Source organism: Nothoprocta perdicaria, unplaced genomic scaffold (assembly GCF_003342845.1).
Source record: "Nothoprocta perdicaria isolate Ctin4 unplaced genomic scaffold, notPer1 scaffold_9, whole genome shotgun sequence".
Taxonomy (NCBI): domain Eukaryota; kingdom Metazoa; phylum Chordata; class Aves; order Tinamiformes; family Tinamidae; genus Nothoprocta; species Nothoprocta perdicaria.
In genome coordinates this window covers 3,463,008-3,481,855 of record NW_020456198.1, presented here as the reverse complement: position 1 = coordinate 3,481,855, position 18,848 = coordinate 3,463,008, and the positions used below count along the sequence as shown (strand labels likewise).

The window sequence follows — 18,848 nt, the reverse complement described above, 5'->3', positions numbered from 1 at the left end:
GGGCGAGCCGTCCCGGCGGCGCGGCGGCGAGCGCTCCCGCCGCCGCTCCCGCCGCTCCAGCGTGGCGTCGGCGCTCCGCGTCCCTTCCCGCCGCTTCTCGGCCGCGCGCCGCCTCGGCGCCTCGGGCCGGCCCTGGCCGCCCAGCGTGCCGCGGCAAGTCCCGTTCCAAGTGTGGTGCTCGTTGGGATGTCTGCTGGCCTCCCTGCTGCCTCTCAGGTCTCTAGCGTAAGCCCGCCCGTCCCCGTGTGGTGATGGTTGGTGAAGGTCTGGTGGATAACTGGACTCCGATGATGGGTGCTGCCGTCGGTCGCATGGCGCCAGCCTCATTTCCGATACATTTTGTGCACCGGCGGCGGCGCCGGCGCCGCTCCCGTCACCGCTGGGGTCTGCAAGACAACAAGAGCAAGAGTGTTGGGTACGGCGGGGCCGCCGCGCCGCCCTGCGCCCCTCCACGCGGCCTCGGTGACACAAAGGGACAGCGGTCAAAGTGGCCGGGGCCGGCCCCGAGCTGGGGTTAATCCCGTGGGTAGCGCGTTAGTGCTGGAGCTGCCATGGACCCCCATGGAGACACCACGGAGCCATCATGGCCCTTGCGCACCTCCTGCCACGGGGCGCCTCACGCGAAGCTCAAGGCTGGGAATAACATCAGGCTTTTCTTTTTTAATCATTTCCAATAAAAAAAGGGCCTCTAGGAAAAAGTTTCTTTAAATCTTTTTTGAAGGAATTGCCCTTCCGTGGGTGGGAAGCCCTTATTTTCAATAAGTCTCAAAGTGTGGGGAGTTTAGTCATGATGCTTTGACCATGGAACACAATGTTTTCAAGGTGTGATAAACAGGCTGCAATCACCTAATTTCCCTTCTGCTAAAGACATCACTCGATCTAACATGCTAATTAAAAAAAAAAAATCCTCCAATGGATTTTTTTTTTTTTTTTTTTGCTTTTGCCACAATGACTTGACAAACGATGACAGGAGTTATGACTTTGTTATATCAAAAGCAATGGAAAGATATCGGAACAGGTAGGATGGCCTGGATCTAACTCATCTCTGGCTCCTCGCTGCCGGGTGGCCGTTTCGGGTGAGAAGGAGCTGAGCTACCGCAAAGCGGAGGAAGAAAATTGCAAAAAAAACACCAAACAAACAAACAAAAAACCCCAAACCAACCCCCAAACCCTCTGAGCCCAGCCCTGTGCCACCACTAAGCTACAATTACCCATGTCATTCGTAGTGGATGTTTATGAATGATTCATTAGAGACACGGCAAACATTAAAATAACTGCATGGACTGAATGGGAGATGTGGGGCGGTGGCTTTAATGGGCTATTGGGCTTTTTTTCTTAATTAATTTTCTTTTTTTTTGTGTGTTTTCTCTCCTAAAGCCTCTCCTGCAGGGCAGCTCAGCAGCTGCTCACTCCATGCCCGGCCGCCTAGATACTGACAGCCAAAAAGCCAAAAAAATTCCACGTTTTGGGGGGCATTTCTCCTTTCTCTTCCCCAACGCCAAGTGCTCCACATGTTCTTGCCATGTCCTACAGCTGCTCCTGGTTATTTCTGAGGCTCCCCAGTGAAACCCCGTGCCGTGACTCCCCAACACGCTCATTTTGCACTTGCCCACTGCGAGGACAGAGGCCCCAGTGGCTTCGGGCACGGGGCAACCTGGCTCCCACGTGAGGTTGCCACGAGGCTCCCCCGTGGCCGGCATTGTACTTACAATTCAAAGGAGGCAGGGTGCTCGGAATGAATTGCTGGACAGATAGAAAATAGAGCGAAGCGGAAAGCAATGTGAGGGAATTAGGCCACAGCACAAAAACACCTAATATTGATTTTAGCTACAAACCGTAGTTTGATTATGGCCCATAAGGTAGAAGCAAGACTCCCCGAGCTTGTCATTTCTCATACATGCAGCGATATTAGGAGGTATCATCGCTGAGGAAGGAAGAGCCCAGCACCAAGAAAAGTAAGAGAAAGAGAAAGAGAAAAGTAGAAAATTTAGATTTCCCTATAACAAAAGTGAAAGAAAGAAAAATCTTCATATTTTATCTTAGAATAAAGAAAGTTTATTTTTTTCCAGTCAGATTGTCTAGGCTTCACCCAAATATAAGGCTGCAAAGACAGCGGTTGTTATTATAGTGACATAACGAGACATCTAGGAGGTGATTCGATAACCCAGACAACGAGAGCACCCATTCTAAGAGACAGCTGGAACAGTGACACGGAATGTCATAGAAAAAACATTAACAATCAAACAACGACAGAAAATAAAGTCCACCAGAGACCACAACATTAAAAATAAGTACAAAACTCATTACAAAAATATACAGCCTCATAGAGAAGCACGTTCCAATCAAGTCAGAAAAATATTGGAACTAACATTATTCGGGTAACCGTTTGCGACTGCAGTGAACAGAACGGAGGAGAGGAAGTCCCAAATGTTACAAGGATATTCTTTACAGTAGTGCAGCCCCTGCATGTTAAATCCTTGCTTGGAAAGCCAATGTTTGGTGATTTATGCTCAGCCAAAAGAAAATTAGTGTTGGATTTTCATCCTCAGTGCAACAGACATATGCTTGGAGATGTGAAGCACTTAATTTACAGGATATTTCTGAAGTCTAGCGTATGATACAGTACTGTACATCCAAAGGAGTATAGGAAGAGACAAAAGTAGAAAGAACATTACATAAATTCAGTGCCATCAATGAACCTTCCAGTGTGCTATTTATATTACAGAAGTGTAAACCCACGGCTTCCCTTCCATACTATTAAATACTTTCATTGTTTGTTGCTATACTCTGAATTCATCATTTTAAGTTAAATAATGAGCAGAATGAGCAGAAATTCTCTAACATGGTACAGTAAATTAAAAGAAAATTTAGCTCATAAATTGTGCAGAATGATCTTGTTGCTTTGTTTTTAGAAAATGGAGTGATAAACACAGAACTACTGACACAGAAATAACCCAAAATTAGAGGAGAAATGTATAAAGGACATCCCTTCAATCATCAGTTTCTATAGAAACCTCAAAGACCTTTGGTTGGGAGTAGCCCTCCATCGAGGGCACAATATTTGACAATTATCTCAAATAAATAAGACATAATTATAATATTAAATAGAAAGCTAAGTTAGGCCACCCAGCAATCCAACCTCCGAGGGAAGAAAAGGAATTCTAATGCAATTCTTAGTAAGAAACAAAGACCGAATGTTTCCCCCAAGACAGACATGAGAGTACCTTTTCAGAACCTCCTCACCTTTCCAGACCTTACAAATTAACAAGTTGAAACCAGCAGACAGTTTAAGAGGGAAGAAAAGGACTTGGGAGGCCAAATCAATATATTTTCTGCAGTAAAGCTTTTTTTTTCCTTTCTTTCTTAAATAACTTTATAAATATTTACATAAATATTAAGGGAAGGCAAAAATCCCATAAGCCATCTTGGCATTCATGTCTATGGATACAGACAGGAACTAAGAAAAAAGCCTAACAGAAAAATCATTGCTTTAGAATAATAATTCCCGGTCCCGGTTTTTGCATTGATTAGAAGTGGAGATCTATTTGAAACCACAATTCAGCCGCAGAGAAGCAGTTTGGCACAGTTCAATGACATTCCTTGTTTGGCTGGACAAGACAATAAGTTTTTTTGTTTTGTTTTCCTCTCTGATCACCAAAAATACTGCTAGGATGATCTTGCCCACTGTGCCCCAAGTCCATGGAAGCAAGCAAAGGATGAAATGTGTAGAAAAGTCAGCACAAGCGAGGCAATTAACCATATGTTGCAAAGGTTGGTAAGACACTGGTGAGAAAGGAAAATAAAAAAGAATCCCCGCTTCAGATCTTGAGACAAACCATTCATGGAGTGATGCCAGGGAAGAAAGGAATGTTTTCATAGTTTGACCCACCATATTCCGGGACCGAGCCATCTCCACGTTTCAGAAACAGGCGGACCCTGCGGCCACCGTTTTTAATCAGTTCTATGGCCCGGGCGTGCTTCATGTTCTTGGTAGTCTCCCCGTTGATTTCTAAGATTTCATCACCAATCTGTCAATGTAAGGAGAGGAGGCTAAAATTAGAAAAGAGGCTCCAAAAGTGTCACCGTGAACATCCGAGGAAGAGTAGAATGGCTGCAGCAATAATGGATGAAGAATATGCCCGAGGGGAGGCTACGCATTCCTGATTTTGTCCAGGGACAGCTCTGCCCCAGCCACGAGTTGGGCTGCAGAGACCAGGGTGCAGGGACTGCGAGACAGGAACCAGACAGGGAATCCCTTCCTGTATCAGCATCTTTCTGCAGCGCTTTGAAAACCCACCTCGCTTTACTGCATTACTTAATGCCTGCTTTGAACTCATGATATATTTACTTTTTTCCAGTTTTGTTATTCATAAAATCCTTAGTAAAAAGTGGTTATTTGTTCTACATCTAACTGGGATATTCAAGACATTTTTTCCAGGGTCTTTTCTCAGTTGGATTTAGATACCTGGTATGGATCAGTAAACTTGCTCTTGTAAATACAATCATTTATCAGGGTAGGAAAACAGGGCTTGGAAGAGCATGTCAAAGCATTGGCTTTTGCAGAGCAGCCCAGATTTATTTCTGTCAGCAAAAATTCTGCACCTGTAAATCTACCCTTAGCAAAAGAATCTTGAAAATGCCCTTCACATGGTATCTGGAGAGGAAAAGACATACGCTATAAATTATGTATCCTGTATTGGAGGAGTAAGGAATACTTACTATACCTCACTGGCAGTGAGGGTACCTTGAATCTTTACCCATGGCTCCAGCTCCTCAGCTGGCAAAAAGCTGTGGCCACTAAATTTTCATTGCCACATGTGTCTTTGTGACACATAAAGCACCAGCTTATGTAGTAAAATTTGGAAATCTGAGTCTGGAGTAAGACTGAGGTGAAGTCTTCCAGCTCTAAAAGACTCTACAGATTCTGACAGAAATTGCTGACAAAAATAAACAGAAGCTCCTGCTCCTTTTGGTTATCACTTCGTTTTCCTCTTAGCTGGCACAGCAGCGGGAGCACCCCTGGGAGAGAGGCAGGGAAGTTAGCTTGCTGCAAAGGAGTGTCGTTTTTAACATCTGTCTTGTGCATACCCTCATCTTGCCACATCTCTCAGCCGGACCATCCTCAGCGAGCCGCAACACGTACAGATCCATATTGTACTCCCGGCCACCTCGCAGGCTAAAGCCAAACCCTTTGGCTCCTCTTTCCAGCTCAACAGTATAAAAGTCTTGGTCCTGCTGGAGGGAAGACAACATAGGCACAGTTTAACAGAAAGTTAAATGCTATCCTATCTCTCATGTTTAAATTATTCAACCAGCAAACATAATCATAATTTTTTTTTAAATTGTAATCACAAAACAAAAAACAGCTGAGTTGCTGCACACAGACTAGGATCCCTGGTTCTGCAGATTTGTCCTGTAATTTGCAGCACCTGTGATGGGCTGCAAAGGGCTGATTGAATTAAAAGGCCTGGCCACATCCCACATGTTTTTAGACACTTTGGTGATAGGACCTTGCCCAGCATCAGTGGAGAAAGCAAGGTACTTCTGGAAGATGCTTAGCTTGTACTGGGCTTCACCAAAATATTTATGGGTAACCTGGATGAAGCTATATCATGGTGCTGCCTTTTGTTACCCCCCAATGTCTTACATTACAAGCAGCTCAGAGGCACAAACATTTTGCTCTATAGTACAAATGCTGTTAGCATGGAGATGTTTCAAAAACCCTAATGGAAGGGGTCAGCTGTGGGCTGGCCAGTGGCAAGGAAGCTAACAGTGAGATAATCTCCCTAATAAGACGCTGCCTGCAAAAGCTGGGGCACTCCAATTACTGCCCCTTATTAAGGTCTGTTCTTTTCCATCCTTTGAATTTCTCATCTGCACGCTGCAGTACTTTCCAGAGAGACCCCTCAAAACACACACTTCAATAAACAAACACATAAATTATTACTGTCATAAAATCATTAGCAGTCCTTTTCTTCTTCCTCCTCCCCCCTTTTTTTTTAATCTTGATGAGACTGTGTTTGAAACATTTGCAGGCTGAAACAGCAGCAGCAGATATTAAGAAACCAATCAACAAATCCCTCTTTCTCCACCAAACAGACTGATGTAGACCAGCCTCCCAGCAGGAATTTCCTTGGGAAAGATTTGAACACAGCCCTTAAGCACATTGAAAGCAATTATCTGTGGTATACATAGCAATTAGAACATGCTCCTTACCTGGGCTGCTTGGGGTGGTTTGAAATCAAACTGGGATTCCTGCTTTGGTTTGGCATTGTTCCTGCTGAAAGGAATGAGAGAAAAAGAGAGGAAGAGAGAGAAAGGAAAAATACAGCTCATGGGATGTGAAGAAGATGGAGAAGTAACCAAAGGGAGAGCATGTCAACACGCTCTCCTCAAGGAAAATAATCTGACCTGGTCTCCTGTGGTATTTGCTGAGGAGTATGTGTGGTTGTAATTGTAGCAATCTTTTCTGCATTGGTCAATAAAGTAGCATTGGAGGATTCTGTAAAATAAATTTTTTATTATGAGGGAAGACTGTGACTTATTTACTGAAGAAAAAAAAAGAAAACAACATATTCTGCAAAGGCATTTCCCTGGATAGTATCATTATGTTTGTTTGTTTAGTAATTTGGGAGAGGCTCAAATTTCCTAAATCCAGCAATTAAAAGAATAAAGTCTAAGCTAGGTCAGAGCTATTATGTATATATTACAGTACAGCACCTTGATTGCACAGAATAGTGGTTTTTTGAGTTGCACATTGAAACTTATCGTGATATATTCCTCACGGCCCAGCTTTTTCTAGTAACTGTCATTAACTAAGGACAAATCTACCACTCCTGAGTAGCTCCAGCAACTCCCCAAAATACCATTCCTCTTGCACAGAAGCTTGCATTCAGAGGAAGAGCCAGCAGCATATGCTTAACCATTCAAAATGCTGCATGACTGTATTTCTCCCCCTTGGACAGTGATGGGAAATAGTCAGTTTCAATCAATAGAAACACCCCATTCATTTAGCTCTGTTGAAGCCACCACAACGTTAGAACAAAAACGGTGTGGAAGCTCCTGCTTTTCTTGAGTAAAACTGCAAGGTCTTCCACCCCGCCCTCGCTTGTCTCATGTGCTCCTGTCACTTGGTAATTCATTTTACTAACTATGGAGAAAGCTCCCACTATTTGGTAGTGCCCAGCTGCTAAAAGAAAAAAAAAATCTCATTTCTGCAAATTTATATTTCTTTTGCCTCAGCCAATGAAAGGTTCTGGTTACAGCCTTATTTCATCAGCATAGGAACTGCAACATCTTCAGACTAGGCATGTACAAAAGATGCCTTTTAAAGGATGTGCTGCCTGCGGATATCCCTGTGTGTGATTAAGCCCTTGGATTTTAAGGCATAACTCCAGGTATTCCGTGAAGACTTGCTGATGCTGGAATGTGTCTCCAGCATAAAAAGGCCGCAAAACATCATTAAGAGTGCAGCATTCATCCAGCACAAGAACCTCTGAAATCTTCCACAAATATTTGGAGATGACGATGGGCTTCAAAGAGACTGCAACATTCCTAACCTTAGTAGGTCATGCTGAGAATACCAAGTAGAGCAGCAACACATCTTTGGTACAGATGCATCTCCACCACACTGCTGTGCCTATCTTTAGCCCAGCCTATCCCAAGAGTCAGGAGTTCTGCATAATTTTTGCTTACATTTGAAATACAAGTTTAAGGCACAAGCCAGCCAAGATGCAGAAGAGGAAAAGAAGACAAGTATAGGAAAAATGCGAGGAGAATCACAGTTGCTGTGGGTCTATATCCTAAATATTTCATTTGTTGCCCTGTTCTGCCCTAGAATACTTCAGACACCAGTTAAGTGCCTAATTTAAGTTGACAATTTTTAGGCTCTCTGTATCATTGCATCAGCTGGTGGCATGTTGAGCCACTGTAACTTAATTGCAAATACATGGGCCTGGCAGAATGAGTTGGTGCAAGACTATTACCTAGCAAAGAGTTGGTATTTTTAATAACTTTAAAAGAGTTTAACAATATAAGCTTATTGTCAGTCTCATGACGAACCTTAGTTTCCTCATTGCTTGAGAAGTTTAGCTTCCAATATATTCTTATTTTTCTTCAAGTACTCTTCAGAGTTGTTAGATTTACCAAAGAAAGCCCAAGACACTAATTTCTTAAATCTCATGGTTTTCAAGCAAACTTCTCAGCAATGTGTGCAACTCCTTAAACCACAACTTTCCACCTGCTTTCCACCATTCCCTTCACTAGGAATGCCCAACACCAGTTGCAGCTTTAGCTACGTATTCCAACCTAAGCAGCTTGCCATGGTATATTGTACATCTATTGGTATGAACAAAGCTAGTTGAGCATTCATAGAAGGAGCCTACATCTCACAAATACTCTTAAACAATTTAGAAATCATTCCTTTTTTTATTCAAAGATTCCACCCCCTCCATTTTAATCAGATGCCAAATATATATATATACACACACACAGAGACATATAATATAAATATTTCTCCCAGTTTGTCTTTCAAAATTGGTGCACAGAGGCCAGATCAGACATTTGCCTGATTTACAGCCAATTCATTATTCATAAACACTCAATCTGCTGGAAGCAGCCTTGGATCAGGTACCATTAGACCCGGAAGCCCTTAGACAGCAGGAAAATAAAACCCTCGTGCAAAATAGATCATCATAAACAAAAATAACTTATAATTGGATCATTCCTGGCCTTGGATTATTTTTATCCTGTAACTAAACATAAAATAATCATGGGTTCAGATAGCAGCAGTCCGAGCAAGTATGATATTAGGGAACTACTGAGCGTTTCTTACTAGAAATCAAATAACTTCTACATCCTGCTTTGGAGATACCAGGTTCAATTCATAAATTCCCTGTAGTTGTTGGGGAGTGTTAAGTGCAGTGGCACTTGTTCATATATACGGAGTGACAGCAAAACCAGGCGTCTGAATGAAAATGTCTCCTTCCAAGGGCTTTCATTATGGGGGAACATTTTTCTTAATGTCCTTCAAACTAGATCTTTTTTTTTTTTTTTTTTTCCCTACATTTAATCAAAATTTCCTAGACTGCAAATAATGCCCTGTATAAGTCTAAAAAAACGCACACTGCATCTAAGCCATCAAATTTTATAGAGGATTTCTGCCAAACAAGCTCCCACTACTGAGCTGTCTACGGCAGAAAAGGACAAAGAACAACAAAATATTTACAATTTAGAACAACAGTGTTTTTAATTCTGCTACAGATACGTATTTTTTCATATCCTTGTGCTTTGTTCCTATTTAGCAACATAACTAGGGATGATTTGGAGCAAACTGATAGATAATGCAGATCCTTATTTTTATTACTCAATTCCATGATCTATAGACTACTCTCAACTGTTAGCATGATAGTAGAGTACAGGACCATTCCTTCTGTTCCAAAATAATGCAATCTTGTCTTAGATAATTGTTAATAATGCAAGTTTCACAGTTTCAGAACTTTAAGAAGTTTTAAAACTTAAAACAGCAAGTTTTAAAACAGCTGCAAGTGAGCAAGCAGTTCCACAACTAGTGCATGTCAAATCTCAAAACGTGCTGAGATCACCTCCAAAGCAACACAACCAGAGAAAAGAACCAATCTCCGTTTCCAGAAGCTTAAAACACCACAATATCTTTATGTCTTTCTGTCATGTCTTTTACTATGTTGCTTACGCATAGATGGCTTCAGGATTCTAACGCGTTACTAAGTGTGCAACAATTCAACTATTCCCAAATAATCTAATGCTGCGTAATTAACCTAAGAATACAATCCAGAAATACTCAGATTGAGAATTTACAGAAGGTCATCTTATGGAGACACTTGTAGGAATATGGATAGGAATATGGATAAGAAAGGAAACTTTTTTTTTTTTTTTTTTAAATACGGTCAATGATCATCCCTCTGTTTAAAATGGGACTTCCCTATATAAAACAACAACAACAAAAAAAAAGTCTGCACAACCTCAGCCACCGCTAATTCCCAAAGAGGGTTGGGAAAGGAGTTCTCCAAGACTACAGCTCCGACCAAAGCAAAAAAGACGAGGAAGAAAGCAACGGGGTGCCCAAGCTAAAATATCAGCAAACATGTACTTTACCATCTCCTGGAATGATGCGCAGAGTCACGGTGTTTCCCGCCTCCTTAATTAGGTTGACGATGTCCGAGTGTGATTTGTTGGTGATGGAACACCCATTCACGGCCAGGATGCGGTCTCCTACTTTCAGCTTGCCACAGCGGTCTGCGGGACTCCCCTCAATTATCCGACCTATTTTGTGAGGCATGGCCACACATGCATTTCCCGCTTTTGTATTGGTTTGGGGATTGTTTTTGTTTTGGTTTGGTTTTTAATTTGTTTACATACATGGGAATAGGGTGAAGGGGAAAAGGAGAAAAAGGGTTGAAAAGGGAAAGAGAAGGTTAAGGGTTAATTAATTAATGCATCAAGCAAAAGTTATTATAGGATAGCTTTGCTGCCAGTGTTCAAAACATTGGCAATCAACTAGCATGAGTGCACAATACTTTATTTCTTTTACAAAAAAAGTATTTTGTTAATCCATCAACTCCTCCGACATGCTTGATTTCTGTTAATAAACAGTGACATTTTTAAAGCCTACAACTGCACTCAGCAGCCCCATAATAACCTCAATCCTGATTTTATTTTTGAACCAAAAAAAAAAAAAAAAAAAAAAAAAAAGACCTGCTGTTCCAAAACATAACCTTCCTCCCCCAAGATTACATGTCAACATCTCTAGTCTTCCTCTAAGACAACTGCTTTTGGAGCTTCTGCCAATGTTTTGTTCTTTCTCAGTTTAGAAAGATACCATCACTCTAGGCCTAGGAGGGAACACGGCTCCCTTTCTAGCATGGAGACCCAATCTATCAGCACTGCATGGGGAAGCAGTAAGAAATAAGGGTTTTTTTTTGTTTGCTTTTCTCCCATTGGGAATAAAGGAACTACTGGGTAGGGTACGGGACCACACGGGATGGGCCAAGACTGACAAAGCCAAGCAGCTTGGTGCAGTCCTCCACCTCGCAGCCCCGTGAGCCCATCCCCTTTATTGATCTTAGATGGCACAGGGATGGGAGCAGGGAAGGAGCAAGGACCACTTGATAGAAATACCTCTAAAACCACACGCAAAATGGTTGAGATGTCTAACAGACACAGTGAGAGCACTTAGGGATGAATGTGCGCCAGAGTCAAAACTCCACATAATTGCTTGGCCCCAAAATGAGGGGGTTTTCCTCAATATCTGTAGAACTGGGATGCAGGACATAGAGAACTCAAATCAGATAAATCCATTGGGTTTTCATAGGGCTTCCCTACATGGGTAAGGGCCCCTTAGTGCACAGCACATGATGAGAAGCATGAGACTTGCAGAGTGATCATCTCAAACCTCACATGCACAACACATTCACCCTTAAGGTGCACTTTCCCCGTGTGCTGTAATCTTTTATTTGACTAGTAGTTTTAGAGATATACATTGCTGCATGCATAACAATACCAAAAAGACTATAAAGAAGTAAAGGCTACGGAAAGGAATATGAGGCGAAAGAACAAAGTTAGAAAGACACAATGAAAATCGGCAAAATGTGCTAATATTAATCACAGATGGTGGGGGATTTGTTTTGCTTTTACTCTAATGTTAGGCAGTTTCTCTTTCTGATAACACAGTGACCCATCCAGTTCAGAGCTGTTTTGAGGGCATCTGAAATGAGTTTCTATTCTGTCCAATTTAGTGGACCCAGATGACTGAAGTCCACACCAAGGTGGGTTTTAGAAGCAGCCTGGCCCATCTCTAAATACTACCTACAAAAGAGAAAAAACTTCAAAGCAAGTGCAAAGCAAGCACCACAGAGCAGAGAGAATGCATCTCATGTAGAGATTTATGAAAAAGTTGAGCACACTCAAAAAAAAATAAAGGAAAAACAGTTGCAGATCAACCGATCTCCACGAGGAACCCCTGCACAAATAACTTCCAGTTAGGCAGTATCTTGGGCTAAAGCAAACACAACTCTCTACAATCTCACGTCAAAGCTTTCTTGCAGAGAACAGTTAAAGCATGTTCCTTATCCAGTAAAAATTATTTGTACACACATTATCAAATGCTTTCAGAAAATTTAGACCGAGTTCAGTTTAATCAATATTGCAGTGTGCTGTTGTGTGCTGGCACCAAAATACCTGTTCTGGAAGAGCACTTTCAAGGAACGAGGACAGTGCAAGGTGGCCTAGCTGCAGAGAACAGACAGAGTGTGATGCACCGAATCTACACTACATATTATAACTGCCCAGAACAGTGTTAGAGATAGCTCATCTCCCATAAACAACAATCCTGTAATTGTTAGTGCTTTAACTAACGCAAGGCCACTGGTGGTGGGCAACAGCAGGAAATTTCCGAGGAAAAAAGTCTAGACCAAAGCAGGTAAGGCGATTTTTGCCACATGCACCCTCCAGGAACATGCAGGACATACAGGGAAACTGCAATGTATTTTGCCTGCAAAACACCACTCTGCTTCTAAAGGTACCATGATAAAAGATACCTTCCTTCTTCCCCTTTCCACATGCCACAGACCAAGAGGAAGGGGGCACCTTCTTCTTCCCCTACAATGTAAAAGCAGACACTGCCCTTGGCCCTTGAAGCAGAGACAGGTAGAGAAGAAAAGGGCAGCTGGAGCTGCTTCCCCTGCCGCAGTGACATTTATGCTCTAGTGCAGGCCGTGCTGGGCATAATGGCAAACCCAGCTTATTTGTGCTTCTCAACTATGGTTCATTTGCTCTGTAGGCAGAACTGCATTGCTTTTGCACCTGAAATGGATGTCTGCCTAGCAGAAGGGCTGTCTACAGCAAGAAGCCGTGACTGATTTGTTAAGGCAGCACACTAAATGTGTTGGTGCAGGAAATTCTTGATTCTCCCTGCTCTAAAGAAAGGAGTCTGCGAAGGGGAGACACAAGGTGGCGAGGGGTCAGGGAGCAGACCTGTTCTTTTAACAATATTCTCCACTGCATGTCTCACCAGCAAGCACCACTAATTAAAACTTTCCAGCTAGCAGCATGCTTACCCCATAATGAGGATCAGGAGAATAACCTTGACTGCCAAAGAGAAGTTAATCAGTTTAAGCATTACTGCTTTTAACCCAACTGGCTCCAATCCAGGACCCAGAGATGTAACCCACTGCACTCACTCCCTTCCCACGCTAGCGAGCGCTCCAGCTTTGGGGGAATCCCTTGGAGCAAATCCCTGTGGGCACTGAGCTCGCCGGGCAGCCACGTGCCGCACAGCGAGCTCAGGCAACACTGGGAATGGCCAGAGGTGGCAGTTTGCTCCTCAGGTTCAAGGCTCTCACTTGGTGCTTCTTGACTGTGCTGAGCTAAGCCCAGCATGCAACACCTACCAACTCCCAACCTCCACCTGCACTCAGAATTGCATAAATCAGGACCTGCTCATTAAGTGCAATTACACAGTGCCTCGCCTGCAGCCTTACAGCGCGTCTCCGTTGCGGCCAGCAGCCGGATGGGCACTCACCAAACGTCGTCCCTGCCTCTGGCCGGCTCACGGAGGACACGATGACGAAGCCGAAGCCCTCGTTCTCGCCACGGCGGATCTCCACGTCGTAGGGCTGCACCACGGTGCTGACGACGCCGCTGCCGCCGCCGCCGCCGCTGCCGATGCCGCTGGTGCTGCCGCTGCCCGAGCTGACGGTGTTGAGGGAGTTCTGGCTGCCCTGCGGGGTCCGCTTCTCCTCCGTCAGCGACGCCGGCTGGTTGCTGCTGTGGTGGGAGGAGGCTGGGGACGGGACTTCGTTCTCTGCCTTGGGAACTAGGGGAGGAATAAAAAGCACGTTCGTGCTGAGCAGCCTGTGGTGTTTCCTGCTGGAAAAACTCTGTGTGCCTGGGAAAATTAATGATCTCGAGCTTTCACCTACGGATCAGGATCAGAAGGAGAAAGGGCTCTTGGACACCACCACTGACAGCTCTGTCAGGTGATACCACGGACCACACATGCTGGTGCTCCCAGCACACAGAGTGTACAATCAATGCCACTCACTGCTGCAACCATCACAGCAATACAGCTAGACCAGTGCAGCATCACGTGCCTGCATCTGTGACATTTTTAAACCTTGATTACATTAGCTCTTTAAACCTTGATTACATTAGATTACACAGCTATCCCCTTCTTAGCACCTATGTATTACTCAACACTATCAGTTAGACAGCACTGACTGCCTTTAGCATGATCTGTTCTAAACAGTAATAATAACCACCTACAAGATAGCAAAGACACTTGCAAACTAAGCTAAGAACCACCTACTATCACCTGTCCTGTGTAGCAGAGTTTTGGGGGAGCCTTTAAACATATCACAACTGTTGCACAGCAACTGAGCTTGCATGTGGTATTAGTATAAAATCTAATCAACTACCACAAGGCTTGAAGGAATCTCAAAAAAATCATCTAGTCTACACTCTGCTTGAGTCAGGGCCATCTATACTTACTGTCAGTCCTGACAGATGTTTGTCTAATCTGCTGTTAAATATCTCCCCAGGCAATCTATTGGTTGCAATATCTAACTCAAATCTCTGCTGCAACATAAGGCTATTATTTCTACATCCATCTAGCAGGCATATGGAGAACATATTATTCCCTCCTTCTTTGCAGCAGCCTCTTAGAGTCTTGGGGAGTTTAACACCTCCACCCCCTTCTCTGCTTTAGGCTAAACAATCCCAATTTGTTCAATATTTCCTTGCAGACCATGTTTTCTAGAGCTCTCCTTATTCTCACTGGTCCTCTGGACTCCCTCCAGTTGGGCCCTCTCCAACTCAAACACGTCTTTCATAATGTACTGGACCATATTGCAGCTGAGCCATCCTCCTGATGGGAAATCAGGAGAGCTGTTCCCTGTCTGCATCCCAGCAGGGTTCTTCTTTGTCAGGGAGTAGCTCAGGTAAAGCTTATGGTCCACAATAATCTCTGCTTTTTGTTATCCAGCCAGGTCCCCACAGTCCCTTTGTGCAGCTAAAAGCAGCACAGTGCTCTTGTCCCTATCGAACAGCTGCCTCTGTTAATCAGGTCATTTTGCCAGTTCGTCTGATGAATCAAGATTGGGTTGAAGATCTTAAAAGCAACCAGAAAATCGGAGCCAAGCACAAAATCGAAACCTGCAAGCCCATGGTCCAAGGGAACAGATTTTCAAATACTCCTGAAAAAGAATTACCTGTCTGGACTTACATACTTTGAACATGCGTTAAAACCACAATATTCTACATATTAGGAACTCAAAAGCATAAATATTCCCCTATATGAACTTCAGAACAGTGAGAACCTCTTAAGGTTAATAATCTTTTCCTACCAGCATGTAGATGAGAGGAAAAATAAGAGGCCAAATTTGAAGACAAGGCTTGTCTAAAAAGTTATGGTGGGCTTCAAAGGCTTATGAATACAAAATGAGTAATTTATCCCAAAATAACCATCCATATTTGAAATGATTTTGAAACAGCTCATCTGGAGTTACAAGCCCTTGAATTTCAAGGCTTTACACCAACATCTCATGCATCTAAATCTTTTTATGATAATTCCCAGCCTAGAGCTTTTAAAAGCGGAAAGAAAACTATGTACAAAAATACCACCAAAAATTCAGCTGCTCTTCCTTTCCTACCAAGTTCCATCTCTATTTTTGTGCTCTCACATGGGCAGCTCTCTGACAGCAATAACAAAAGCACCAGGATGCTCCTGTAATTCTCCTCTGCTAACAGAGCAAAGACATAACCCAGTATTGAATCCACAATGGAAAGAAGAAATGAGTATTTGCTTTACATTGTCTGGAAGGAACCCAGCCTTACAGTTATTTCAGAACCACTGTTCTAGTAGTAACGTCCACTGTGGGCCTAGTTTTCAACAAAAATGTTCTTTTGATGCCTTTAAGCTTGAGGTACATCACTATTCATTTTTTTATGGATGCCTACGCTTGAATAACTACCTCATGTTCATTCTTTTTGGAAAATATAGACCCCAGCTTGAACTTCCTAAACTGGCCAACAACATCAGAAGCTACTCTCCTATAAAATACGTAACTTCAGAAAGCTCAAATTTATGTCATTTGCTTGGCTATTAGGACATTTCTGTGTCACTAGTTGGGAGGGCACCACCATGAAGTGACTGAAGTGACACTTCTCTCTGCACCTTCATCTTTCTGCCAGCTTCTCTCTGGTCTATTTAGGCTGTCGGTGCTTCTTTTGTGGTATGTGCAAAAACAGAAACCCGTGTATTACAACCACCCATGCAGTCCCTGAACCTCCAGAACCAACACTGCTTTCCTCCAGTTTCATATCCTACAGTTAGTTGACTTTAGTGATGCATGTTGTACAAACTCAATGAAGCTTCTTTTCTGCTTGGGACACTACTAAACACTCAGCCATGTTCTCCCTCTTTTCCTTTGCCTTCCCTCCTGTGGACTCTTCAGCATCTCTTCCTCATCCCGGGCTATGAGGCAGCAAAATTATTTTAGGAAAAAAATGCAAGACATGGGCATGCAGGTAAGTGCAAAGTCTATTCTTGCAAAGGTCCAAAAGAGAATCTACGCGTTGCAAATAAATGTCTCCCAACTCTGCTAGAAACCTTCATAAAGACTGGAGAAGACATCTGAGTGTCTTGCCTAGAAACAAAATATTCCAAACATTTTTGTCCAAGAAGGAAAAAAGCCAACAATTGTCAAAAGAGAGAGAAAAACCTTATTTCCCCTGAGTTTGTCATTATGACAAGGAGGAACTGGAGGAACAGTTGCACTTTAAACCATTTGCTGAACAGATGGGGATTGGCAAGAAAATCTATGCCTGCCACACGACACTGCAGCCTACCTGTGTAAACTACTTTGCGCCTTACGGTCAGATTGACATGACCTTGCTTGGCTGCCTGTTGCATAAGCTGGACAACAAGTTGGTGCGATTTCCCAACAACGGGTGTCCCATCCACACAGATGAGCTCGTCACCCGACCTCAGGCGGCCGTCCGCGTCCGCAGCGCCCAGCGGCACGATGTGACCGATGTAGATCTGTTGAGTTGGGATAAAGAAAGGAAAAAAAAGAACAAGAAAAAGAAAACGTGAGAATATGCTCATAAGACAGTTGGCAACAAGGGGGCTGATATTCATACCCAACTTATTAGCAACCACAAATTGCTAACTAATGCCTGCTGTTTAGTCGATTTGCTCCTCTGGAAGCAGCTTCATGTGCCCTACAGACCAGGACACTGCCCATAACATGAAAATTGTAATAAAAATACTGTCTTTTTGACATTCTGCTTCTTTAAGCAGTCTACTCACTCAAATGACAGCCAGCCTTGGGAAATGTGTTCCAGCAGAAGGGGCGGAAGATATTTAAAAGAAGCTGAATGTTGTCAGGGATGCTGAGATTGAGTTAGCCTTTCAGCTACCTCTAGGATTTCCAGACTGAACGTCATCCCAAAGTCGGCTTTGGTTTATCTTCAGGGAGTTCGGTGAAGTTACTCCGGCACTGTAGGAATCTGTGCCTTCTCTTTCCAAAAAAGGGAAAAGGCATTTTGGCTGGAAAATTTCTAATTTACATGTTTTCATTTGGGCTATCACAAAAACAGGCAGTGGCAAGTGATTTCAAACCCATTTTAAGTTTCGGGCTTTGGTCATTTGTTTGGTGGGGAGAAGGGAAGGAGTTGCAGGATGTAAATTCATAGCTCAGTGACTATTTTAACACAGATGCCACAGCGCAGAACAGCACATCTGCACATGGCACTGTGCTGACTCCGGAATAAGTCACAAGTTAAAATAAGCCTGCTCTCAGATGCACTCACTGGTTCTCCAGGCTCATTTCCACCAAGAATCCTAAATCCAAAGCCAGTTTCCTTCCTCCAAAGGAAGATATCCTGCTCTTGATAATCTGGAACTGAAGAGAAAGAAGGAAAAGTTAACATTTTGGAAAAGCACAGTCTGATGCTCCCTCTGCCACCATCTCTGCTATGCTATTACTTAGATTACTACCCACAATTACCTGATGTTTTCTACTTACTAGTAGGTGCTTAATTGTGTCTTTCCATTATTTCCTTACTGTAATAGCTCCATCAGTTCTAGCACTTCTATCCAAGGCAAAAGCCTCTTCCAAATCATCAATAAACAAATATGTAGAACTGAGAATCACTCTGCCAGAAACAATGCAGCTGCCTCCTCTTTCATGGGAGACAAAAGAGCCACTTGTTACGACTTCTACTATTTAATTAACTTTCATGAGCATAGTTTACTCTCTGCTATTGACATTGCTTTAAATAACTGTGGGCCAGACCCCCAACTGGTGTGAATCAGGGCTTACTGAATACAATGCAGCTCTCCCAATTTCCATTTGCTCATGTATGGGGTTTTGTAAAACCACTGAACAGACAAGAACAGCTGGAAAGAAAAAGAGACGACCTTACCTACTCATTAGTATGGAACACCAGCAAGATTTTTACAATGAATATTACATACAGTGAGGCACTAACCTTGAAGCGGAGCTGAACGGAAATGTTTTATATTAACTTATTCATGCTTGCTTTCATCCCTCTTTTGAAAATGCAAAATTAATTGCTAACATTAAATCATATCAGAAGACAACTTGAGGCTCATTTAATATTTATTGGTTGGTAACTGCAACATTGACTAATTTTGTAATAATCTCCTCCCCAAATTTATAATTAATGAGAGAAAAAGCTATTCCTTTACAAGCCTTTACAGCCAGCCTGTATAGCGAAGAAACCAAACTATATCTTTCAGAAATATAATTTAAGTAAGTGCACACTCAGATTCAGGAAGCAACTCTTCC

At 43.0% G+C, this 18,848-nt stretch overlaps 1 protein-coding gene across 1 annotated transcript in view; it reads right to left on the bottom strand.

Moving 5' to 3' along the window:
* MAGI1 (membrane associated guanylate kinase, WW and PDZ domain containing 1) overlaps positions 1 to 18,848 on the bottom strand; it is a 264,046-nt gene that overhangs the window by 376 nt on the left and 244,822 nt on the right. The window contains exons 17-25 of the mRNA XM_026052605.1: positions 17,848 to 17,939; positions 16,882 to 17,074; positions 13,556 to 13,849; positions 10,132 to 10,299; positions 6,412 to 6,502; positions 6,217 to 6,277; positions 5,089 to 5,232; positions 3,890 to 4,028; positions 1 to 386 (exon numbers count right to left, since the gene is read on the bottom strand). The exon at positions 1 to 386 is cut by the window's left edge and continues 376 nt beyond it. Of these exons, the coding sequence (XP_025908390.1) occupies positions 1 to 386; positions 3,890 to 4,028; positions 5,089 to 5,232; positions 6,217 to 6,277; positions 6,412 to 6,502; positions 10,132 to 10,299; positions 13,556 to 13,849; positions 16,882 to 17,074; positions 17,848 to 17,939 (1,568 nt within the window). The remainder of the gene's footprint in view (positions 387 to 3,889; positions 4,029 to 5,088; positions 5,233 to 6,216; positions 6,278 to 6,411; positions 6,503 to 10,131; positions 10,300 to 13,555; positions 13,850 to 16,881; positions 17,075 to 17,847; positions 17,940 to 18,848) is intronic.